Source organism: Thunnus albacares, chromosome 20 (genome assembly GCF_914725855.1).
Source record: "Thunnus albacares chromosome 20, fThuAlb1.1, whole genome shotgun sequence".
In the NCBI taxonomy this organism is placed as follows: Eukaryota; Metazoa; Chordata; class Actinopteri; order Scombriformes; family Scombridae; genus Thunnus; species Thunnus albacares.
The window spans coordinates 7,656,995-7,682,458 of NC_058125.1; the positions used below are offsets into that span (position 1 = coordinate 7,656,995).

The window sequence follows — 25,464 nt, forward strand, 5'->3', positions numbered from 1 at the left end:
ATCGTGCGGTCTGTGTGTTCGTGGGTGTGAGAAAGACAAAAGCTTACATCTACATTTATCTGACCACAAAGGCCGGTCACATCTATTGATAATTCTTCAGAAGAGCACCTACATCTGAATATTAAGGCATCAAAGTTGCAGCTGCATCAGCTTTTTCAGCAAACACAGCTGCCACCGTCACTAAAAATCCACAGAGAAAGCGTCTGTGAGCAAATAATTCCTCTGACAAGCAGACAGAAAAGAACAGATAACTGTGTCAAAAAAAGCGTCAAATATGGCTTTTGCACAGGTGGGTGTACATTAGCCCTGGCGGTCCTGTCCATATCTACACTAGCCTCTCTCCGACAGCTGTCCATCACACCATTTCACCCCGGAGCTGATCCGTCTTTCACTGGCTACAAGTCTGGTCCAGTCCACTCAGAACGCAGTGAATTCACCAGACACATTCTTGCAAATATCAAACAGGTTTGTATTATCTGAGCGCCCTTGATTGAGCCAGCCAGCAATTTGTGAGGGGTTAGATTTTATCAGAGAACCACTCACATTCGGCTGCTGATAAGAGCCAATATGAGGCGCATTCTGTGCCAAATGTTGGTACCAGCTGAGGCCTCAAACCTGATTTCTCGCCTGATTGTATGGAGGAACAAATCTGCGGTATTTTGGCCCAAACAGAGTGTAATCTGAACGCAACCTTAGCAAGTGTGCTAGTTGTGCTAATCATAGAAGAACCAAGCACTCCCAATGAGAAACTTTTTCAGGAAGTGACACCTCAACAGTCGTAACAATCTTAAACGTAAAAAAGGGCGTTGTAGGGCGTCGTTGGTACGCAGAGTGCAGTCGCACAATCTTCAATACCAGCAAATGGACGTATCCCTTGGATCATGCAGTAAGACTCTCAGAGAAACGCTGCAGTAACAAACCGTAGCATTACTATGTGATATATGTTCACACATATACACAGATTTATACTGACAATAAGTTTTTTGTTTATTTCTGTGTAATTCAATAGTTAACAGTCCCTCCAGGATTTCGCAGAGTTTTTTTTGTGATTATTGCAGACAAAAATACTTGATTTTGCAGCAGCTTTTCTAAAAAATTGATATAATTTGCGACGTTTTATGTGATCTGTTTGAAGTAAAATTGTGGGAATTGGGAAAAATTGCAAGCGAAGGAAAATACTGTGATTTTTAAAAAAACTACTACCAATGTAATCACTTTCTTCAATAAAAAAAAAGCATACTGCATATCACTGAAACAACTGTATTTCATTGCTGAGAACCATGGACTCAAAGTTATATCAAAAAAGAAAATATTTTGATGAGTTCCATTTATAAGCCTTTATTAAATCACCAAATAAAATCAGTCAATAATGCCTTTAAAATAACATAACTATAACTATAGTTTCATAAAAACATAGTGCCTATTTTTATGTTTGAGGTAGATGACGTCCATCTTTGCTGTCTGAACAACACATCAACTTGTATTCTTCTGACTACCTGAATGCAAACCAGTTGCACACTGCGATGAGGTTCGTTATCACAACTCGAAATGCGACAATTGGTCCAAATCACAAGCCGTCTGTTGATTTGTCCATTTCATGCAGAAAAATTGCAGAAATTAGCAAAACTACAAAACCTCGCAAATATTGCAGAGATTTCTTGAATTTTATGTCAATAATTGCAATTACAAAATCGTAATTTCCTGAAGAGACTGATTTTTTTTGTGTCATTTTTCAGGTTCTGAATTTACAACTAGGCGATTACAAGCTTTAAAAAAAAACTTCAATTTAATAGTAACTGAATTTAAGATTTAAAGATATCTACTAATATGAAAAAAAAATTCTGGTAAAAATATTTTGCCGTATTGTCCAGCCCTACGCAACATTGATAATGACCACAAATATTCCATTGCGCTTGTAAATTTGTACAACAACCCTCATTTGAACAGCTACACAAGGTGTAAGCACAAACAGGTTTGCAACAAAAGCAACATCACATCTTACTGGAAGGAATTTGAGCTTGTCCCAGAGGTGTGGACAGACACGAGAGAGTGGTGTTTCTTTCTCAAAGAAACTGTCTTCGCCTTCACCCATGACTGTTTGAACTGTGGCATGCTGTTTGGTTTGCTTTATTTGTGTCAGGGATGTTCTTGGCTGCCAGGTTAGAGCAGCACGTCACTGTGTCACCTGTTTTTATAGCTAGTATTGACTTCACCTATAAAGGCAAATTTGGTATACACCTGTGAGTCACACAGTCCAATCAATATTAGCATTTTAGGACTGAGAAAGACAGACAGTGGTGACACTGTTGGCACCGTGTTTCAGCCATTTAGAAAAATGAAAATGATCTAATATTCACAAGTCAAAAGGCCTAAAAACCTATCAGCATCAACCAATAGGACCCCCAGGTACGACAGTGGGCTCATCATCTGTTAGCCAGGACTCATAATCCCATCTCTGCAGGCTACCTTTGGCTTTTGGTGCAGGAATCAGATTTCTTGGTGCTTTTTGGCTGACCGTCACTGTTCTCTTGGCAGGTTGTTTCAAAAACCTCGCCATCAATGTGCAGTGCAGTGTGGGAGCTGCATCACCCAAATATGACTATAGATAAAATATGCACACACACATTAACTGCAACCTGTGAAAACCCACCTTTGATCAGACGATTCTCATTTAAGTTAATAATATCATAGATCATTTGATGGATTATGAAACTTAACATTTGATCCCCTGGTTTGATAAGCTATCTTAGATTATTATAAGCGTTGTACACCATTTAATTGCTGCAACGAAGATAAACCGAACTGCAACATTATGCAATTGTCAAAGACTGGATAATCACGTTCACCTTTCAATTTGCAGGTCAGTGAGGCCAATAACATCAGAATAATCACATCATAAGACAGAAACAGAGAAAGTGCAGCCTTGCCTACAGCCAAATATTGTTACTGAATCCAGAGATTATGCTGCTACAGTATACTAACTGGATATATCAGGGTAAAGCCATAGGAACACCTTTAAAAAATGAAATATTAATGAGATCATTTCACGGCAGTAAATATCAGCGAGCTGATGTGAGCCGCATGGAAACAGGGTGTATTCAAAGGCATCAATATGTGATTTCTGTTCACACGGAGGATGTTATTGTTCTTGGGTGACCACACGCTGGAGGTCACGGTATTTTTGTTGAACCATTCACTAGTTTTAAAACCGGCAACACCAACCGGTTCACAGTTTACAGTGTAAGCAGCGCTAATGTGTGTGTAGCACTGACTGTGTAGGTTACAGTAGTGTAGTCACTCAGTCTGGTTGCCTTCTACCAGTTAGGCCAGACCTGTCCTGCCACCATGTACATTATAGTAACACCTATTTACAGTAACGTGTGTGACACATATTTGGCTGTTACCATCCCCCAACGACTGACAATAACACGTCTTAAAGAGAGGAAAGAAAATCCGTATGTGGAGCTCACCCCTCTCCGGTTAATTCCAGCAGTGTCGACCCGCAGTCGCCGCTCGCTGCCCGGACACACAACACAACCTGGACGTTGGGGGGATTTTTTTTGGAGAAAAACAGCACTTTAATCCCTTTTTTTCCTCCGGATACACTCCCGTTCCCCTCACACTAGCAGGCCGGGATCACCGCAAAATACATGTGTAGCTCCTTCGTAACCTAATCTTTGTGCTTCCGTGACACACGCAGTTTCTGCCATTTCATACCGACGTCGTCGAAACCAACCTTGCGATGTTTCCTCGGCTGCACAATGAGGACCAGGGGGGCGTTCAAGACCGCCTGCGCGTTCCCGGAAGTCGCTCCGGGAAAGCGGAAGCGACGGTTTCGCAACGTTTTGCAATGACGCTGTTTATAAGGGGAGGATACGGCATATTTTATGTTTATTGCAAGTGTATTTTCACAAATGTTTTAAAATACATTCACAGCGTATACATGAATGGATACAAACGTTATATGAACGTTTTTGAAACGCATGTAGCCTGTAAATCATTCAAATTAATGTAGTATATCAGATTTTGAATGCCCAAATAGACTGATTTGATATATTGTCTCACTGCAGTGCCAGCCACATTAATAAAGCTGAGTTACCGTACTCCAAATACAATAATCAGCACAGGCACTGCATTTGGCAGCTGGACTAGTTACTGATTAATATTTTAAACAGAAACATACCATAAACTTGTAAAATACTACTCATTGTTAAAGATTAAACCAGTGGTTCCCAATGTTTTTGGCTTGTGACCCCTAACAAAAGAACAGTTTCTACTTGCGTTTATACTTTTTTTTAAATCAAAACATTTCCCCCCTAAACTTCTCAGATGGTTTGATTTAAATATCTGTTCAAGGCTCAAATAGGTACAATTATGTTATTTCACCCCCCAAAAAAGCATTATTAGGATTAAAGAAAATTCTCAAAAGTGAGTGTAAATTTGTGAACCAGAACCTTGTTTTTATGTGTGTTTCCTACTCCATTAATTGTCTCATGAACCACCAGATTTATCTTATGACCCTTTAGAGGGGTCATGACCCTTAGGTTGAGAACAGGTTTATAACTCTATAAAAACAATATAATATAATATATCAGTCACAGGGGCCAAATTTTTACCTGAACAACCAAACAATTTTAAATGAGGGAATCTTACTTCTAATATAGAATTTCTATATAATTTTATTTGTACTTTTAGTTAAGTAAAGAAACTGAGTATTTCTTCCACCACTAATGTTTCATTTAGGGTCACGTCACTCATACAGATGATATCTGTGCACCAGTTTTTGAGGATTCAGATAAGCATACTAGAGTTGAATGTGTTTATGCATGATGATAGGTGTCAAATTTGACAATGAAGAAAGTTTGAGCCCATTTGAGAAGAAGGTGACAAATGTTCTACATGTCGGATCCTTAATATTGGGCTGAACAGGACAGAGGCGTAAATCTGGACTAAATTAAGTTAATTAAGCTACAAGACATCTCTAGATGATGTGGCTGACCCTGCCAGGTGAGAATGCGGACAAGAAAACCTATTAAATTGCAGATAATTGGAACACAATTTTTTAACCTTTTTATGCACATAACAGAAAAAAAGCAGAAACAACATCCAAGATACTGTGACTTTATACCACATTTCAGAGGTCAAATGTCACTTTTTACTTCCCTTCACCATTGTACTTTTTTACTTTGCATGTTTTTTAATGGAAACAAACACCAAGGGAGCTCATGAAAGGATATAAAAGGCCTAGTTTACCTAAAACGTACTGTTTACATGTTAATGCATCAATGTTACATCACATCAATATCAATTCTTCAGATGATCCATCCACAGATTCATTCTTAATTACATTTGACATTCAATATGGCACTTTTATTTACTTTTACTTAAGTGAAAATCTTCATGACAGAGGGGCATAAGCCTGTAGCATGTTCTATAATATCTATTTAATCTCAGAGCGGCATGTATTAGTCGATCACCTGTGTGGTAATCTATGTAAGGGACTAATAGAAAGTGGGACAATTAATGTGTCACTTGTGGTTGAAACATCAGATTAACACAGTGCCGCCTGCAATGGATTGGTCCTTTGCTGCCCCATCTGCCGTTAGCTTGCCCTGCAAATCCAATTATGTTCTTATGTCTCCAGGCTAAAAATAGTTGAAAATGACGGAAAACACAGAAAGAACACGTCATTAGTTGCGGGCCCGGAGGAAACTATGTTATGGAGCTGATGTGTCTTTTCTGTGGAGACAATTGATCCGTCATGAGGAAATGACAGTATGTGACGGGCTGCCATGACAGACAGAAACACCCGGACGAGGGAGAGGGGGGTAGAATGGCAGCAGGGAATGCATAAGAGGAAGGATTAGATTCAAAGAGGCGGATGTCTGAAGGAACTTAAGAGGAATCTCTTCAGATACCGGATGAAATAAGGTAGGTCACATAACATGTAAAAATAAAAAACAAGTTGTAATGTTTGTGGTGTGAATATTACTCATCAAACCACCTGTAGGCCTTGAGATAGATGCTTACAGACACAGTGCTGGCTGTTGTACGACTCCACTCAGGTACAGAATGAGCTATTAGAACTATATTTATTACCATTGAGAAGAATGGCTTTTTCTTCTTTATTATTTATATATATATATATATATATATCAACTAGGGACTGGGATCAACAATATAAGGATTGATCTGAGATAACTTAGAAGGTGCCATTGTGCAAGGCTTCGAAGCCATCTCTCTCTCTCTCACACACACACACACACACGCACACACACTGAGTAAGAAGGCAAATGAAAAAGAGCTGTGTGTACTCTTTCTTTCTCTCGTTCTCTTGATAAATGAAAGTATTTATCAAGTCAACATGTGTTTGGTTGCTCAATTCCCAACTGAAATCATTGTCAGATGTTTTGTGTGAAGGGAGTGGCAGTGGAGCGTGATACAAACATAGATACTTTGTGTGTGGAATGAGTTATGTTATGATTTAGTTGAAGGATTTTTTTCTTTTTTTCTACCAGGACTTTATAAGCCGACCAAAAATCATGTTTCTTCATCAGTTTTGGTCATTTTTCTACTATGATTTAATGTGTTTAAGCAAGAACTTTAAACATCAGTTATCATTGGACAGTCATTTCAAATCAGCCGTTACAATTTGGTATAATCATTTGTATTTATATGTTCGCTAATGTGATTATTTGTGACTATAGCAGCTACTATGTCAACAGGTCAGCTATGGTCATCTCGCTTGAATTAAATCAAAGTACACATAACCTGATTAACAGAGCTGGGTTACTTGGCAATCTATCGAATTACTGCGTCATGTCTGGATTCTCCTTGTCAGGGTTTCACTGTGTTCATGTGTCAGAATTAACTGGATGCAAAGCAGCATTTCTATACTGAGTCTAAACATCAGAACGGAAAGTTGTAGTGAGAATTGTTAATTCTATTAAAGTAAATTAAAGACATAAAACCATCAGTGCAAAAAAGGACAATAAACACCAACAACATTCTTCCATTTTCCTCCTCTTATCCTCAGAGAAGTGATAAGACAGTTATAATAAGATGCTTCCTGGAGGCTACAGCACCAGCATCCGCACGTTAATCTCATCATCAAACAAATAATGAAAACTCAGATTACTAAAACCAATGTAAACACCTCATGGTAATCTGGTTATTCTCAGCAGCTTTCATCTAATGCCAGTGCCATCAGTGTCGCTAGCTGCAGCAAACCTCAGTGGCCTCATGTTGCAAAAATATCCTCAGTCAGATTTTCTCCTCTACGACATGGAAGTGATCATTTGTCCAACATCATGAAAGCTTTACCTCAATTTGCCCTCTTGGAAGATCAGTACCTTCCTCCTGCTTTGTGCCATAAAGTAATCCTACAGTTTCAAATTTGACCCAGTTGCAAAATGTAGTTTGATGACATGTAGGTGTGTGTACATGCAGGTGGACTCTGACAGTTTCTTCTCAGTGATGGTATTTGTGTATGCTGATTTATGCTAATTCTTACATGAACCATTCAAAAATACATTAAATGCTTGCTAGTAGTGGTGTCAGTGCAGCTTACTGAGACTACTGGCATACATGCATCTCTTAACCTCATAACAGCTTATAATGCCAACTATTTTTATCCTGTGTCAGATAATTACAGAGAAAAAGGATCAGTGAGAAACAGTAATGGCCGAGGCAACTGACTGAAGAACAAGTGTAGAAAGTGTGCACCCATGCCATACTTAAAACATATATTTTGTTTCATACAGAAGCTAGGAAGTCCCACCCAACTCACCCACAAGTTTTCTCAGTTCTGAAAGAAATAGCTGAGTAATACATCCTTATGTATTCTCTTCATTTAACAAGCCATACTTGAGCAATATCTGTAATGCTCTTTACAACTTTTTCCACTTAAAACCAGACAAAAATAAGGACTTATTAAGAATGTCCCTAACTAACTTAAGAGTATCTAATACTAATAATATATTTGTAGAATTGTGAGATAATACACAGTGATGACATAAAATGTCCAACACGCATGAATGACAGTCCTTGGTTTCACCTGAACTAATGATGTTTTGTCACCAGTATACCGGATATTTTCAATTACCGGAAGCCTCTCAAGGTAACTTACCATTTCAGAAATCCCTCAACGTAAGCACATAAGTGCTTTAATACTGCTCAACACCAGGCCTAACCACCAGACTCTAAACTGGTACGAGATTCTGTATGGAACCTTAAAAAAACTGATCATCAAACAAAAGACTTAATATACAAGTGTATCATTGTTTCTCTTTTTGCAGTCTTTGAAAACTAAAACTGTGTCATGTTGGCATCTTTCAGTCATTCATCTGGATTAATCAATTGAAAAAGAAAATCTAATAAGTCCTTACATCACATAGAAGCTCTCCATTCAACAGGTTTATACGTGCAACAATTACTTCGTATGAGAAGCAATTAACCGAAGTGTTGGATTTGTTTCCAATTAGATCTAATTCCACTATACTCTAAGCTTGTCTGTCTGAAACTCCGACCTCTGACCTTTAAACGCTCTCTGTGTCTTACTTCTAGTGTTCTTGTCCATGAGGGGATTCAGCCTCTTTGTTGAGAAATGACACTGTAAGGCATCTGCTCAGTTGCCACCAACTTTCCTATGTTCCAGTTCCTGTCAAGTCAATCTATGAAAATCAAAGAATCAGGTCTTTTTTCTGAAGCAGCCAACTTCTTCAACTTCTTTCCTTTGTAGTTTATAGTTATATCTAAAACTATGCCATAAATCAACACAGACATCTGACAGGACAGATTATGGAGCATTAGCTTACATTTATCCTGTTACTGGTGTTCCTTTACTGGAAAGGTCTGCAGCTCTGCATGTATGTCTCTGTCGTGTGTGTGTTTCCCAGCAGGATGGGTACATTTGTGACCCTGGCAGAGGTGCTGGAGGCCCGGGGTTCACCGCTGGATGAGGATGAGGTGTGGTGTCTGCTGCTCGCCACCACTGAGGCCTTACTGGACATTTCTAAAAAAGGTAACCAACCACACAGCGACTCCTGTTTCCTCCCAGTTCCACCTGTTATTTGGCTACATGGCTCTTTTCTTAGGCAGCATTTAACCTCTTGTTCCACTGGACCCTCCCCCCATTGCACTTAAGAGAACTTAATTCAAGAAAACATGCTGCCTACTTGATAACCCTAATGTCTTTCACCAAAATATGCTCTCCCTAAATGGCAAACTTATCAAATCCTTCGAGTTGGTAAATGTCACCGGTTTCTGTTCTGCTCTCTGTTTAGGTTCAGGTAACATGTGCAGTGTGCTCAGCCCGGGCTCGGTGCTACTGTCAGCCAATGGGAGTCTGGCCTTTAAGAGCTGTGCCCGATATGAAGATGTGGCCTCCTTCACAGCTCCCGAGGTCCAGCAGGGCCACGCTGCCTCCACCAGGACTGCAGCTGAAAAGGTTGTAAAAACAAAAAATCATCTGTAGATCTTCGGTAGAATATGGAGATTATATGTATGTGCCCTGATTTGTAATTATTCCCGTGATTGTGTGTGATTTAACATTTAAATCACATTCCCAAAGACAATAGAACTTTAGCTAGAATGCTAATATCTGACTCATTTTCTGTCTCTACTGTCCATCAGATGCTTGTGTACTCCCTGGGGATGACTCTTTATTGGTGCATTGATTATCAGCTACCTCAAAACCAGGTATTTTGCACCCTCTCTGTCTCCTACCTCACATTCGAATCTCTCAAACGCATTCTCAGTGCTTGCTCCTCATCCGTTTTGCCGTCTTCCTGTTCTTCCCAGCCGGTCCAGCTGAGCACAGAGCTGGAGGGTTTGCTGCTGAGCATGTGCGAGGATGTAGTGGTGAGGCGGAATGACCTGCTGACAGTACTAGAGACCTGTGAACTGCACCACAAGACCTTGATGCTGCCTCCGGCGGAGCGGCTTGTCAGGCAGCTGGTGGAGGATGTCTACCGAAACTCAGTGAGTGGGCACTGGATGGGATGTGTGTAGAGGGTTGATTTCAGCTGGTTAGATTTGGTGATTTTTGGTTTTGCTTTAACTGATGACTTCCTGCTTGTTTTCTTGAGCTGGACAGTGATCTTTTTGCAGGTTGATCATGTGTCCATGGCGGAAAATGGATCCCAGCTGACAGATCGCAGTCAGATGATCAGAGACAGATTACACAGTAAGATCCCTTTTGGTCAGATTCAAAACACAGACAGAGAAAAAGTTTTTAGATGTTTTGTCAAGGCAAATATGAAAGTATTACAATATGTTTTTCAGGAGGATCTTTTAGCAACTCAACGTGGGCACTGAAGAAGAAGATCTCCAGGACGTTCTCAGGAGCATCCTATCCATCTGAGCCCATCGGGTATGAAATTACATGTGTTTACTTCAGAATGAATGAAATTCAAATCATACGTATTGTTGGTTAAATGATTAAAACAATGGGGGAAAGAAAACAGAACAAGAAAAGAGACATAAATTGTGCAGGGAAGACAAAATCACCACAGGAGGCAATCCCAGACTACTGCCATCAAATGCCTCATGTCTGATTGGCAAGCTATCATCTCATGAGTGACAGATCTCGCTTCCCATCAGACTGAGAACTGAAAACTCATTTTTTTCTCCAGGATTCCCCCGGGAGTTCGACACAGGGAGAGTTATGGCAGCTGGCAGCAGCTGAACCGCAACCCCTGTAGTCCGTACATGGACGGCAGTCGACAAACCAACTCCAGATCCCTCACACAGTTTGAGTCCACTATGAGTCTGAACGAGAAGAAAATCAAGGTGAGTCAGATTACTAAGTTATATTACATTACATGTTGGTGGTATTTACAAAATTTCATGAAATTTGAATTTTATTCTCCAATGGTAGCCATTGTTCCCATTTGTACAGTTCCTCTTTGAACATGCTGTACTTGTGGCAAATTGATGTATTTTAAAGCAAGTTACAAAGCAAATTCCTCATCACAGTTTTCATCAAAAATTTGTGATGGAGGCAGTTTTCATTTGCCTTGTCTTCTGTTGCAGGACATGGGTCCTGAGTTTATCAGAATGTTAGATGAGCCGCTGGTTGTCTTGGAGCTGCCTGGATCCATCTTGGTGAGTTGTTGAAAAAAGAAATAAAATCCTGTGATTATGACTTTTACAATAGTTAAAAGGGGCAGTCTGGTCTTGTCTTAGATGCTTAAAGTTACACTGTGGAGTTTCTGACCACTAGTAGTGCTATGGAGCAATGTATTTATGAATGGTTCCCGGATTTGTTTGTATCATGCACATGCACGAGGACGGACACGTAACATGACAGTTGGCAGCAGTATTGCACCAAGAAACATTAAAAAAAAAGTTAGTTACAAAAGTTAGTTAAAAAAAAGTGAATCCATTAAACTAGAAATTTAATTAACAATTATTTTCATCATCAATTATTTATCTGCAGATTATTTTCTTGATTAATGGTGGTCTTTAAAATATGGGAAAAAAATAGCATTCAAAATTACTCAGAGCCCACAGTTATGTCGTCAATTTGCTTGTTTTGTCCAAAGGCTAAAGAGTTTAAATTCATATGGCAAAGAAAAAACCAGCAAATCATCACGTTTTAGAGGCTGAAATCAGAGCATATTTGGCATTTTTGCTTGAATAATGACTGACACTATTAGTCGATTATAGTTGCAGATTAATTTTCTGTTGATCAACTAATCATTGCAGCTCTACATTCAACATGCTTGTTAGACCTCAAGGGTCCACACAATGACAACAAATGTTTTTACAAACCAATTTCCATGGATAATTAAGGAGAAATCTGACAACTTTTTAAGAACAGTGGCCAAGTTTTTCCAATTACACAAACTTAATTAAACAGTAACTGAACACCTCGATAAAATCTGCTCATCTCTAGTGGTTTAATGTTCACCTTGCTGCACTGATGTAAAGGTGTGTCAGTTCACTGCGACATCCCTCTGCCCACATCCATCATCGCTGCTAATCTTGATGTTTCAGAGAATGATAGCACTGTAGTACAACTTACTTGAAGTAACACCTGTCCTAAACAAACATCTGTTGAGTTTTGCCACACCACAATCAAACATAAAACTGTGTTGAATAAAAATTGTACTTTGCAAGTACACCTCACCAGGTTCCCAACCGTATTATGCTTATTAATCCCCACATTTCCCTCCCATTTTTTAAAATGAATTTACAACAGTATTGTCACTCTGTCTCCCATTGTTTGTTCTCTCTGTTGCAGTCAAAGAAAGGCAAATCTCAAACCACACAGAGAGAGCTGAGTGTGGTGATGCCAAACGGTCAAACCATCCTGGTGAAATGTGAGGTGAAATCCCGAGGAGGAGACGTCTTTGACATGATAGTGGCTCACTCCAACCTAATGGAACATTTCTACTTCGGCCTGGCTTACATTGATGGTAAAGAAGCAGAGAGGTTTCAAAATGATGTGTCAGTGAGTGAGTCAGTGGATGCGGTGTAGTTAATAATTCATACAATATTATCCCATGGTATGTGTCAACTCACATCTTCTTTCTTCTCTGGTCAGATAATGAGTTTTTCTTTGTGGATAACGACACCAAGATTTCCAAAGTTGCTCCAGATAGCTGGAAGAAAGTGCCTACATCCACCTTTGTCCTTTTCTTCAGGGTCAAATTCTTTGTCAATGACATTTCTCTTCTTTTGTAAGTATCTTTCTTTCTTCTTTCATTACCAAAAGAACTAGTCCTCGGTTACAAAATAAGTGCGGAAATCATCCAGAATCCTTCAAATATTTGCTCCTCTCTCTATCAGGCACAAACAGACCCGCCATCAGTACTACCTCCAGCTCAGGAAAGACCTTTTGGAGGACAGGCTGTCCTGCCATGAGGAGACTGCTCTGTACCTCGGAGCTCTGGCCCTGCAGGCGGAGTATGGAGACTGCATGCCTGAGGTTGTGCACCTGAAGCTATTTTAACTAAATGTATAGTTTTAAGGAATAGTCACCATATGGGTTGAAAAAGTAATTTAGCATTGCACTTCCATAATGTTGGGTGACTCACGAGAGAAAGATTTTCAAAAAGGATGGTCAAAATCGATGTAGCAGCAGCAGAGAAATCCTGACTTTTTGTACAAACACTGAATCCAACATTTCCCATAATGCATCCAACTAGCATCGTTCCCTGGAACCTCCCTGCCTGACATCTTTCAAACTTCACGCCCACAGTTTTTTAGTCAGTCTGTCTGTTATAAATGTTTAATCTACAAACCTTACTTAACCCTGATAACATCACTGTGACATCATCAGGATTATTTTCTCAGATTTGACCACCATAAAAGATATTATTATTACTATAGTTCCCCTTTAAAGGCAACAACACAAATAACTGTTGTTGAGTAGAATGTAATTGTATAATTACTGGAAACAAATGTGTCCATGTTGGAGACTTAGTGGCTGCGTCTATTTCATATTATTGGTGATTGATGATGATGATTAAATGCTACTGTATCTTTAAGACTACATTTCTCATAAATCCTGTGGCTTTTTGCCACAAAAAAGATGTTACCACTTCTCTCTATCTCCTTATGTGCATTTGTTTTCTCTCTTAAAGCAGAATTGAGATTCTCCATCAAAATGTTACAGGTTACACCTTTAAAAACATGCTGATGTATTCTATATGAATACATTGATTTGATTCTATTAATAAAATACTTAAATCTACTTAATGGTTTTAGGTGTACGGTAGGAACTACTACCGCCCTGACCAGTATGTCTCCAAGAGTGTGATGGAGAGACGTGCCTTGCCTTATGTTCAAGGGGAGCTGCTACGGCTTCACACCAACAATGCTCAGATGCTCACCGATGAATCGGAGCTGGAGTTCCTCAAGGTAGCAAAATAGTCAATTTTGATCATAAAAATCAATATCTAGTGATGTGCTGTAGGCTTGATATTTCTCTCCCTGTAGGTGTGTCAGCAGTTGCCTGAATACGGAGTGTTGTTCTACCAAGTGACGCGTGACAAAAAGCCTTTAGAAGGAGAGATTATCCTCGGGGTTTGTGCCAAAGGAGTCATCGTCTACGAGGTTAAAGGTGGCTGCCGATCCACCAGTCAGGCTTTCTACTGGAGGGAGACAGCGACCATTTCCTCAAATGTAAGTGGAATAATGGGACGGGCTTTGTCGGTTCACAGGTAGTTCTGGACGAAATACATACCAAGAAATTCAAATCAAATTGATGCCAAAACTAAAATCTGAAACTACTGGTTTGTAATGACATTGGATATTTCTCTGTGTTCCTTTTTATCCCCTAAAACTCTTTCCTTGATGTTCCTACAGAGGCGCAAATTTGTAATAGAGAGCCGGGGCAGCAAGAAGAAGCACACCTTCATCACAGAGAGGTCGAAGATAGCCAAATACCTGTGTAACCTCTGTTCATCCCAGCACAAGTTTAACAATGAAATGAACTCTCGCCAGCTCAGCCACAGCCTGGTCTCAGGTCAGTTATTGCACCAATTACAATTGCCAAAACCTATTTTTGAGATGTACAACTCCACAAGAATTGTTGCAGTTTTCTGTGGACTTCTTGTCTCTTTCTGCCTCTGAGAAGAAAAGACAAAATCAAAACCTACCCTACAGTTTGGTGGTCTTTTGCTAACAATTTTAATCACTCAAGAGAACTTTCTTTTCCCTTCAGAGGAGAACATTGTGCAGTATGCAGCGGTCTGCCGTGCTCAGAGCAGCCAGCTCAAGTCTTACTCATGTTCTGAGACGCCGCAAGATGACAGTGGTCTGACCACACCTCAGGACGAGTCCTTGAACAAGCTGTGTGACGATGTCACAGCCAGGATTGAGGCCCGCATCAAACAGCAGCGCCAGAGCCTCAATGAGCACAGGTACATTAGTCATCAGTTCTCATATATCCCCATATTCCCCACATTTCACATGAAATCTGTCGTTTTTGGCACGACTAAACTACAGTAAAGGTGAAGGAGCATCTAGTCTTGCATTTCAGAAGTACATTAAAGTGAAATGCCACTGATGGCTACTAGATGCAGGCTCCAAAAAATCCCTGGCTCCAACTGACTCTCATTCCAGACTTTACATGAGTTAAAGCCAAGCCTCTGAGGCTAGATCATGCTATCAAAAGCACTGGTCAGAAGAGAACATGTTGATGCTTTCATTAAGTGACAGCAGATAGAATTGTGTTTTTTTATTGACTTTGTTCATGTGTATCTTCTGCAGCACCTGCTCCAGCAGTCAGCGCAGCAGCACTGGTATGCGTTCCCCAGCCTGCTCTCAGAAGAGCGGATCTGAAGCCCACTCCAGCTCCCCAGCAGCCAGAGGTACGACCAACTATTCTGCTCACCTTCTCTGACTGAAGGCCTGCATATGCAATGTAAAACTACAGGTCCACTAGTCAACAAATGGCCTCCCAAAAGCATTTTAGTTCTTTGCTCTACTACTTGACTGTAACCCTAGTGACAGCTGAACATTTTTGTGGTCATCAGATTTCATTATTAGTACATTGTGCCTGCATCGTTTAAGAAAAAAGGCAAGACTACATTTCATATCAGTTAATGTTTATGCGATATTGTACCTCTTTGTCTCACAGAAACCCCAACTAAACAGGGATCATCGTCTGAGAGAGAAGTCATATGCATTTCTTTAAAGAAAGACCCGAAGCTTGGCCTGGGTAAGCTGATGCCACTTTATTACAAACACTAAGACAGAGCTGTTTTAATGCAGATATTATGTTTGATGAGCTAGTGCAGTTTTGTGCACATTCATACAGCTGTTTGCATTTAAGTGGTGTTTCCTGGTGGAAAAACATACTGACATGTTTAAGGAAAAATCAATGCTTTAGATGGATTTTTTTAGCTAACAGAATGGAAATGATTGTTAATGGCTTCCTTTCTGAGCAAAAAGACAAACAGGATTAACAAACAGGAAGGGATATGAAAGAAAAACCAAGGCATTAAGGAAGGTTCTCTCTCCATTTGAAAAGTATTTTTACTTCTCTGTGGTTTGTGTCCATCCAGGTATAGTGATAGTGGGAGAGGATACAGTGGGGCGTTATGACTTGGGGATTTTTGTTGCCTCCATTGTGCCTGGTGGACCTGCTGACAAGGATGGACGAATACGGACGGGTAAAGAATCACATTGACAGTTTTACTTTATTATTGGTTGTTATTAACTTACAGATATAATGGTATCTGTGTATATGTTGGCTGACAAGTAAGAAATTATGGTACAGAAATGCCCAAATAGGATTGTGGCCATTTAGAAAAAGTGTCTCCATTATATAGTTTGTCCACCAGAGAGCACAGACAGGTTGATTTTTCAACTATACAATGTCCTGTTTAGTATCTGTATGATGATTATTTATGTTTTTAAAAATTACCATCAGCTGATATATCTTAATTGGATTTTTTAAACTTTCAAATATCAGTATTGGACTCAAAAATCCAGTATGTAGTATGACTGAAGTTTGTTTGTTCCTTTGCCAAATAGAAATCAAACTTTGTCCTCATCAGCCAATAATCAAGTAAATATAGTTAGCTATAGTTAACATGAGAGAGACATGACTTTGAGTGGGGGTGGCGGTTCATATTTAGGTTATTTTTTCAGTTTTTCAGCATTTAGAAAGGCTTGTAAATTTGAGGTATGTGATTCAGTATCAATAATAGAACTCATTTTGTTAATCTGTCATTTTTATTACTTTCTTTTGGAAATTTGAAGCAAACTCCTCATGTATGTTGAATTATCTGAAGATTAGTAGATTAGGGTCACATGTGAGGTTAAGAGTTGGGGGTGTAGGTCTCCACCGCTACACCGTCACTGGACACCAGCACCATTTCACTGTGACCTTTGCCTTCAGGTGGTCGTCTGATCTCTCTGAACCACATCAGCCTGGAGGGCGTCACCTTCAGTGAGGCAGCAGAGGTCATGCAGAGCAGCCCTGAGGAGGTGCAGCTCATTATCTCACAGCCAAAAGGTGCTCTGTGTGTGTGTTGTTACTGAATGTGTGTGAGAATAATGTGGTTGTGACCCTAGAACTCCTCTACACATCTGCTACTCTACTAATGCACCTGTTACAAATCAGTAAAATGTAAAAAAAAAAAAAAGTAGTATAACACTTACTAAATCACAGACTAAAATCTGTCATTTTTATCCCCAGTCCACCTCAGTCCCAACAGTGTGCGGTCTCCTGTGTTGAGGAATCACGAGTCACATACCTCACCGACAGACGGCAGATCAGGAGACAACAACCTGGACGAGATTGTCTCGGTCATGATGACACCGAAGACCAGCAACAGGCTACATGTCCCCCCAGAAGTACGCGTCAGTGCACAGGTAGAATCCTAACAGCTCAGGTGTTTTTGTAATTATTTTAATGATGTTTAAGACCCCATATAGGTGGCCACATGAATATCAGTTATATTGTACTGTACCTCCTACATAAGTCTTTTTCTTTATCCTGTCAAATATTATTAACTTACAATTCTTGTCACTACTGTGGTAATTTTGTACTTCGGGACAGTAAATATCTGATCTGTTGTCTCTTCAATACTGCCAATAGTCTGGATACATGGATGGATTAGTGTGTAGGTGTGTACGCAGTCAGACAGACAGAGACAGCGTTGAACTGGATGTTGTTACTGTCCATGTTGGTTTCAGGATGATTGCCCACAGTCTCCTTCTATGAACAATGTGAGGCCGGACGAGATCACTGTGGCACTCAGGAAGATATCAGGAAGTCTGGGCATCAGCATCTCAGTGAGTAACCCACACAAATCAATCTAATAAATCTGACTTCCATGTAAAATCTTCAGTTGGAGTTAAAAACTACTGTGTCTTTTGATGGTCTACACAGTTTCAGATGCTTTCCACCATCACAAGAATAACATTTTTGGGGGAAAAGATGAATCATGTATCTGTTTTTAGCATAAAAATAATCAATTTTACAAATGTTGAACATGGTGATTACACAACATATTCTTTTGATCCAAAAGCAGTGGTTTTGGCATCAGCCTGCAAAACCCTGTATCCGTCTAACTAATGTGTCCTCAACTACATGTAAGAATTTGATTGAAAACATTTACACTGAACAGTCAGGGAGGGTAATTAGTGCAGCAAGTCATCTCCAGCAGTAGGTCACAAAGTCTCTTTCACGCGATCTGATCTGTGGTCTGACAAGATTAGAGACTGAGAGAAATGTTGGTCCAGTTTATCTTACTCACACTGCTCACTACTGCATCATGAGCTGCTTTTCAGTTTCAGTATCAGTATTCATTTACTTAAGTAAAAGTAAAAATACATTCAAAATTGTCCTAAGTAAAAGTAAATAAATATTATCTGCTAAATGCACTTTAGTGTCAAAAGTTAAAGTACTAATTATGCAGAATGACCTCTTACAAAGAAGAATACACCAGCAAAATGAATTTTTACTACCTGAAAACCCAAAGGTTATGATTAATCTATAATGCCTTAATATATTATTTAATATCAATAAATCCATTACTTACAACTTTTAAACCCTTTATCAGGTATGCTTCATTGGAAAATGGTTCCAAGCATTTTAATGTTGAAGCTAGTTGAGGTAAAACCAATTTAAACCACTTTGTATACTGTTGGGTAGTTTAATCTATAACAATGCATCACATTTTATGAGATTATTATATGTTTTGTAATCTGCAAAGTAACTAGTCATTTTAGATGCCAGATAAATGTAGTGGAGTAGTAAAATAGAAGGAAATTGAAACACTCAACACTCAATTTCCACCACTGACTGGAACAAATATTGCATTAAACATGACTGTCTTAATCTAAATATATTAAAGCCCTTTTTCCCACCTCAGTGGCAGTATTTCACAGATACGTTCTGAATGAAAGTTGAACTAAAAAGACTTTGTCATGAATTGTTCAGGGAGGTGTCGACACAAACCTTCCAAATGGAGGAATCTACATCAAGAGCCTCGTTCCAGGAGGGGCTGCTGAGAGAGATGGGCGACTACATACAGGTATCACAACGAAATATCACATCCAATAATGCCAAGAAGAAAACCTATAAGTGTACATAAAGCCTCAGTTATTCCCCCAGGGGACCAAGGGAAACAAAATCAACTAACAAGCTTCAATATGAATTATGACTACAATATTACACCTTACATTCAGATGAAAAAAAAACATTAAAAAAGCAGAAAAACAATGTAGGGTACACCTTATGTTGGTTAATAGGCACATCATCTAGGTCTAAAGTTCACGTACACACACAGAACAACAGTTGAAAAATTTAATTATCGCATCCATCCAAAGAGCATAAACACATTTCATGCGTGTCAGGATGCATTGGCAGAAACAAAACAATAATTCATATCATTGTTTTCAACAGCTTCCCCAGAGCCATAACTGTTCCAATAGTGTCAACAAACAACGCTTCATTTAACACTTAATCACTATAATTCCACACTTATTAAGACTGGAAATTTTGTCGACATTTTGGAATTTAGCTGACACTTCCAAAGCACAAAGCCAACAGTAGAAATGAGACAAAACACTTAAAGTAGAGGGAGAAAATATGAGTGTAAAATATCATTTATCTGTCTGTTTGTCCTGTTACAGATGACAGACTGTTGGAGGTGGATGGGATTAGTTTTCAAGGTTTCACCTACCAGCAGGCTGTGGAGTGTCTGACTAAAACTGGGGAGGTAAAGAACAACATTTGACTGATGATTAGACACAAAAGATGACCTATTTCTCCTAGTGGTGACCTTCTTTGCAACTCCTAACTTGCCAACCACACCCTTCCATTACCCCTTTTATTTTTTCTTCTTCTGTTTTTTTCTTCATTCCTTTCTTGTCCTCTCCTGTTCTTCCCTCACCATCACTCACATCTTCTCTGTGCTTTCTTACAATTTCTTACCATTCCCCCCCATTTTCCTCTCCTCCAGGTGGTAACCATGGTGGTGGAGAGGGAGTTGATACACCTGCCCAGAGTTTCTCTAAGTGCAGACACTGGCAGCATCAGTCCACCTACCAGCCAAGTGAGGCTCAACAAGTCCTCGTCCACTAATACTCCTCCACAAACGGCCCCTGACCGGCCCACGGACTACAGCTTTTCTACTAACGGTAGGAGACCTCAGCTCAGGTTCAGACCTACTGAATTAAGCACACACAATGCATGTAATAGTCTCAACAAAAAAAACAAAACAAAACAAAGCTCAGATTCTCCTTTTGGAAACTTCTCAGAAGTATTTGCGGCTGTGTGAGTATGACAGCATTCGTGCTCATGCAATCTTCCCATAATGAATGAAAATTTTGCCAATAGATTGATCTGCAGTTCCCTCAGAGAGACAGAAGATAATGTCACAAAACCTCACACTGCTGAGGAAAAACCTGCGTGAGAGAACCTGCCGTCTAAGCTGTTTTGTGCTTTAATAGCCGACCAGGCGGCCAGGCTAGTCTGACTGCATGAAGGTGAACTTTCACACACTTCCTCTTCTTCATCCTGATCTTCCTTTGCTGACCCTGACCTTCCTCTTCTTATCCCCCTGGCCTCTCTTATCCTCTGGCCTGTCCTTCTATATCTGTCATCTTCCCTCTCTCCTCTCTCTGAAGATCAAACAGGTAGATCACTCATTTTAACATAATACAGAGACAGTTTCATCCATTTTATCCATCCATTAGAAGTTAACATCATGAGAAGTGGTTAGTTTTTCTCAAAGTGGTGTAATAATTGATTTTTGCTCTTACCTTTAATTATGTCTACAACAGGCTGAGGAGGACATGCAAGTAATGATTTCTTTATTTTGAATTTAAAATGAGTATTTTTTATCTTCACATGAAAAAAACATTTTCCAGTGATGACAAAATGTAGATTTTGTGAACAAAAGAATCTGGTTTGCTCATATTTTCAACTGGCAAATGTTGTAATCAAAAAAACTACGTAGGCCTACTTACCCTTTTAAAATCATCCCTTACCAGTAGTCAACACTGACTGTGCTCTAGTCAAAACACTGTAAAATGAGGCCAACTGTTTCCTGCTTGTAAGGAATATTTTGACATTTTGTGAAATTTGCTTTCTTGCTATCAGTTAGCTTAGAAGATTATACCAAATATGGTAAACATGAAGCTACAGCTAACAGCTGGTTAGCTTAATTTAGCATAAAGACCAGAAACAGGGAAACGGCAAGCCTGGCTCCATCCAAAGGTAACAAAATCCATCTACGAGCATCCCTAAAGCTCACTAATAAACATGTTATAATCTGTACACAAATGAAGTTAAAAAATGGCAAGGTGAGATTTTATGGGGCTATGTAGTGAACTGATGATATATTCTGTAATTAGTGTTAATTAGTGAGTTTTCATCTTACTCTTGCAAGAAAGCAAATAAGCATATTCCCCAACATGTTTAATATTGCTTTAACTAAAGTGACAAAAAGGCCTTGTACACCTAAAAGAAGCAAAGTCAGCAAGCTGCTGTAGTTCAGCAGACAACTTAAGCCTGCTGCTACTCCTTTGTAACATACTCCGCACCCTTTTCTATATGGCGGTGTAAACCCATTAATGGTCTACTCACAGGCACTGCTTTGCCAGTTGCCTCATTGCACACATTGCACACCTGAAAACTGTCCTGTAACCTTTGCACTCACTTGATGGCACTTCCGCTGCAATTTAAATAGCATTTCATAAGCCCCACCCCCACCCTAGCATCCACCTGTAGGCTATGAGTCTCATTTTGTCAGGGATAGTTATTGTGGTCACTCCCCAATCCCAGCTGTGTTGACTTTGTTGTGTCCTTTTGGGGAGTGACAAGGTCAGGTCTTGATCTGCATAAAGTCTGCATTCACATAATAATACATTACATGTGATTTGGCTGACTGAGCTGTAAACTGTCACTTTTAGTTATGTATTTTAGGTTTTACTTTTTCAGTCTCATATGTTTGAAGCTTAGAAAAATAAATCTTATTATAATAAACATTGTGTAATGAATTTTCCTATTAATTCACCTTCATTTTTTTCCCTCTCTTCCCTTATTTTTATATTGTGCTCTACCCTTGTGTGCCATCTCTCTGCCTCCTCACAAATCTCAAACTTCCTCTTCCCTCCATTTGTCCCCATCCACCTTATCTTCTCCATTCCATTCAAATTCTGACCTCCCTACATCTGCTTCATTGTCCCGTTACGGACTCCATCCTCCATCCTCCCACCTCCAAAACATTCAGACAACACCCAGGAAGTGACTTTGACCAAGAGTGCCAACGGCCTGGGCTTCAGCTTCCTCATGTGTGAGCTGGATCCACCTACCCGGGACTTTGGCAGTCTCATCCGGATTAAGCAGCTTTTCCCTGGCCAACCGGCCCAGCAGAGCGGCAGGATCCAGGAGGGAGACGTACTTTTGGCCATCAATGGCCAGTCGCTCAAGGAGCTGTCTTATCCAGTATGTGCACATTTTAAATTTAAAAGTTTACCTTTTAACTCATCCATATGTATTCATCTCTTGGTAATCCTTGATTTGTCCCACAATCAATTTACTGGGCATGTGAATTTAATTCACCCTGGGAAATTTGTTCTTTTCATTTCATGATGTATTAGTTTGGTACATGACTGTGAGTTGAACTTATACACTCAGTCATATCTGATTAGGGTTGCAACTAACAATTATTTTCATTATTGACTCATCTGTTGATTATTTTCTTGATTAATCCATTACTTGTTTGGTCTATAAAATGTCAGAAAATGGTGAAAAATGTCAATCACAGTTTCCCAAAGGCCAAGATGCAATCTAAAATGTCTAGTTTTGTCTGGGCCAACAGTCCACAACCCAAAAATATTCAGTTTATTGTCATAGGAGACTAAAGAAACCAGAAAATATTCACATTTAAGAAGCTGGAACCAGACAGTTTTTGCATTTAAAAAAAAAATGTTTCAAAACGGTTATCAAAATAGTTTAATTTCACTCTATCGACATAGATAGAGATGATGTAGTTGAATGTGTAAGTATTGCAGGACTGATCAGTTCTGGTTCAATATTCTCACCACCATTTCACATGAATATGTATTTGTACTCCCATTTTAACATTTGGGATTGTTTTTCTTTAGTTTGATAGATTTTTACACCCTGACAGGAAAATCAGTTTATTGAGAGTAACCTGATGTTTATACATTTTCTGTCATTACTTGCCACAGAAAGTCTTTTCAATATATTTCAAGAAATAATGTTATCTGTATAAACACTTGTTCATAGTTGTCTTATCTTTCTGTAGAAGGTGCTAAAGCTGTTTAAGACTTCGCCCCCTGAGGTCCGACTGACTCTCTGTCGGCCTGCCCCAGGTATACACATACTTTTTTTGCATACGCTCACATATACACATTTGCACCCATTTCATTTCCTCACCTGTTTGTGTTTTCTGTAGGGATCCTTCCTTCCATTGATCAGTTTACTGGCACATGAGTGAGTTATACAGCGCCAACAACAGTGGACATTCAGTGGACATTCAGACTCAACACTGTGCTTCCTGATCAATCAGGAGCTGGTGATGGAGGGCGGCATGGGCGATATGAGCACTCCGATCAGCAAACAGGAGCATTAAGCTGATCTTATCAACAGACTCCAACACTACAGAAAGGTCAGTGATGTTTGTCAGTGTGACATGATGTGACTTGACTTGACACAACATGTCTTGATAACCAACCAGTGGGAGTTATATTCATTGTGTGTTGTCATATCTGATTGTATTTTCACCTTTTGTCATTGGAACAGACACCAGGGAGTCTGTTTAATAGTGTTGAACAGTCCAGAGGGATAAAATGATCTTTGCAATCACATCAAGCACTGCGGTGAGTCAGTCATGCTACATAACAAATCATGACACAACATACCACCCTTTCACATCATGTAGCATATTGTAATATGATATTACACAACATGCTGTGACTTGACATAATGTAGCTCAGTGTGACATAACAATGTAAGATGTAACACAACATGGCATGAAACATAACAAATATTACCAAAGTAATCAGATCCTCTCTCATGTTAGTTGTGGTCTTGCTAACAGGGACACACACACACAGAAGCATCTTGAATATACTCTTGAGCACAATTATGGGATAGAAAAAGTGCCCTGTTTTCTCAAACAGTATGTTTGTCACTGATGTTAGTCACTGCACTGAGTGATAACTTGATCCATCTGTGTTGTTCTATATCTTAATTGATTTTAGGAGAAAATTAATTGTGCAGAAGGATGGTTATGGTGTTAAACTAACATGAAATCCAAATGTAAAAATATATCTTTTATACTAAGCAAGGTGTTAAGTGTGAAATATGTATGATTACATTCTGTAGACTTGAGATAAAATATCAGTCATGTTATATGAGGTTTTTACTATGAGCATGTTTTGTCTGTTTTCTTACAGTATCATACTGAAGAAAGAGATGTAACAGCAGACGGGTCGGAGGCTGACTGTGGGCTTCAGTGTGTGAAACCCTCAGGATTTATGAGGAGAATAACCAGATGCAAAGGTGAATGACTGGATAATGAAAGAATATTAAACATACAGAATTTAGAGTTCATATTCAGCAGGAATTTTTCTCTTATTTACTCCTTCTTTTTTTTCTTTTATCTTACTTTACTGAAATTGGTTTTATCTGTTTTATTATGAAGTTTAATGATTTTATAATTTCTTGATTTTACTTTGCTGCCTTGTGTGCAATGAAGATGATTTGTAACTTGAGTTTTGAAAAGTTCTCGATAAAGATATTTTACTATCAGTAAACAAAACTGCAGCTGATTTTACTAAGTATTTCATTCTTTTGTAGATATAATTATGCAAATCAATGCAATTGGCTTTTCTATTCGTTTAAAAAAAAAAAAAAACGACATGTCTTGTTGATTCATGGTAATGAATCATACAGTCTTACTGTATTTACGGGCAGACACAGATTTTTTTTCCACATGAGCATCTCAAAGCTTATAACATTCTAGGTCGGTAGGCCAACAACAGAGATTCTGCCCATAACCCTCATGGGATCCGTGATTTCACATAACCTACTGGTCAGAAGGGAGCCCTGAACAACTTTTACTGCATTAGCTGTTCATCTGTTAGCCACAAGGTGGCAGCAGTTTACTACAAGTAATAAAACTTCCTCTGTGCTGCAAACAGTAATCATCAATGCTGATTCTTACTCCTCAGATAAGAGTATTTCTTATGGAAACAACAAGGAAACTAATTTTTTTTTCTTCTCTCCTTCACAGGAAATCAGCATGTTGTTGATACCAACAGAAGAAGAAAACTGAACTAAATTGTTAAAGATTTTTTTCTTTTTTTTGCTATAAAGTTTGGCAAGGACTCAAAACACTACAGATATTCAGAATGCCACCAAACAAAACTTTTATTGTATCTAGAAATGACAAAACAAAATGTGAATTTCTACATTATTAAAGAGGAATTTAACCTGCATAAAACTTTTCTATGTGTCTA

General features: G+C 39.1%; 2 protein-coding genes across 7 annotated transcripts in view; one reads left to right on the top strand and one right to left on the bottom strand.

The window, feature by feature from the left end:
- Positions 1 to 3,814, bottom strand: part of mapk8b (mitogen-activated protein kinase 8b) — a 29,456-nt gene extending 25,642 nt beyond the window's left edge. The window contains exon 1 of one of the 3 annotated variants that reach the window (XM_044338387.1): positions 3,737 to 3,814. The gene's annotated coding sequence lies outside the window, so the exon portion shown is untranslated. Of the gene's footprint in view, positions 1 to 3,470 lie in introns of all 3 variants that reach the window. The other 2 variants (XM_044338388.1, XM_044338386.1) reach the window with 2 other exon arrangements.
- A 928-nt stretch (positions 3,815 to 4,742) lies between these two features.
- On the top strand, positions 4,743 to 25,443 carry frmpd2 (FERM and PDZ domain containing 2). Of its 4 annotated transcripts, none has more exons than XM_044338698.1 (31): positions 4,743 to 5,931; positions 8,898 to 9,022; positions 9,285 to 9,448; positions 9,634 to 9,699; positions 9,802 to 9,981; positions 10,111 to 10,186; positions 10,285 to 10,372; positions 10,635 to 10,791; positions 11,035 to 11,106; positions 12,248 to 12,422; positions 12,551 to 12,686; positions 12,796 to 12,934; positions 13,717 to 13,869; positions 13,948 to 14,133; positions 14,317 to 14,476; positions 14,675 to 14,873; positions 15,223 to 15,323; positions 15,593 to 15,673; positions 16,020 to 16,127; positions 16,859 to 16,975; positions 17,159 to 17,334; positions 17,659 to 17,757; positions 18,908 to 19,001; positions 19,603 to 19,688; positions 19,932 to 20,109; positions 22,206 to 22,420; positions 23,247 to 23,313; positions 23,397 to 23,609; positions 23,744 to 23,820; positions 24,400 to 24,505; positions 25,239 to 25,443. In XM_044338698.1, the coding sequence occupies exons 2-28, from the start codon at positions 8,902 to 8,904 to the stop codon at positions 23,432 to 23,434; spliced, it is 3,432 nt and encodes a 1,143-aa protein (XP_044194633.1). In that variant the 5' UTR covers positions 4,743 to 5,931; positions 8,898 to 8,901; the 3' UTR covers positions 23,435 to 23,609; positions 23,744 to 23,820; positions 24,400 to 24,505; positions 25,239 to 25,443. The 4 variants fall into 4 exon arrangements, with proteins under 4 accessions (XP_044194633.1, XP_044194635.1, XP_044194632.1 ...); XM_044338700.1 differs by having other exon boundaries at positions 8,901 to 9,022; XM_044338697.1 differs by lacking the exon at positions 4,743 to 5,931 and having other exon boundaries at positions 8,866 to 9,022.
- Positions 25,444 to 25,464: the final 21 nt, after the last annotated feature.

Coding starts and splice junctions, on each gene's coding strand:
- frmpd2 (XM_044338697.1), top strand. CDS start 8,866: ATGTATGTCTCTGTCGTGTGTGTGTTTCCCAGCAGGATGGGTACATTT. Junction 14,477..14,674: donor CAGCCACAGCCTGGTCTCAG/GTCAGTTATTGC, acceptor TTTTCCCTTCAG/AGGAGAACATTGTGCAGTAT. Junction 22,421..23,246: donor TCAAGGAGCTGTCTTATCCA/GTATGTGCACAT, acceptor ATCTTTCTGTAG/AAGGTGCTAAAGCTGTTTAA.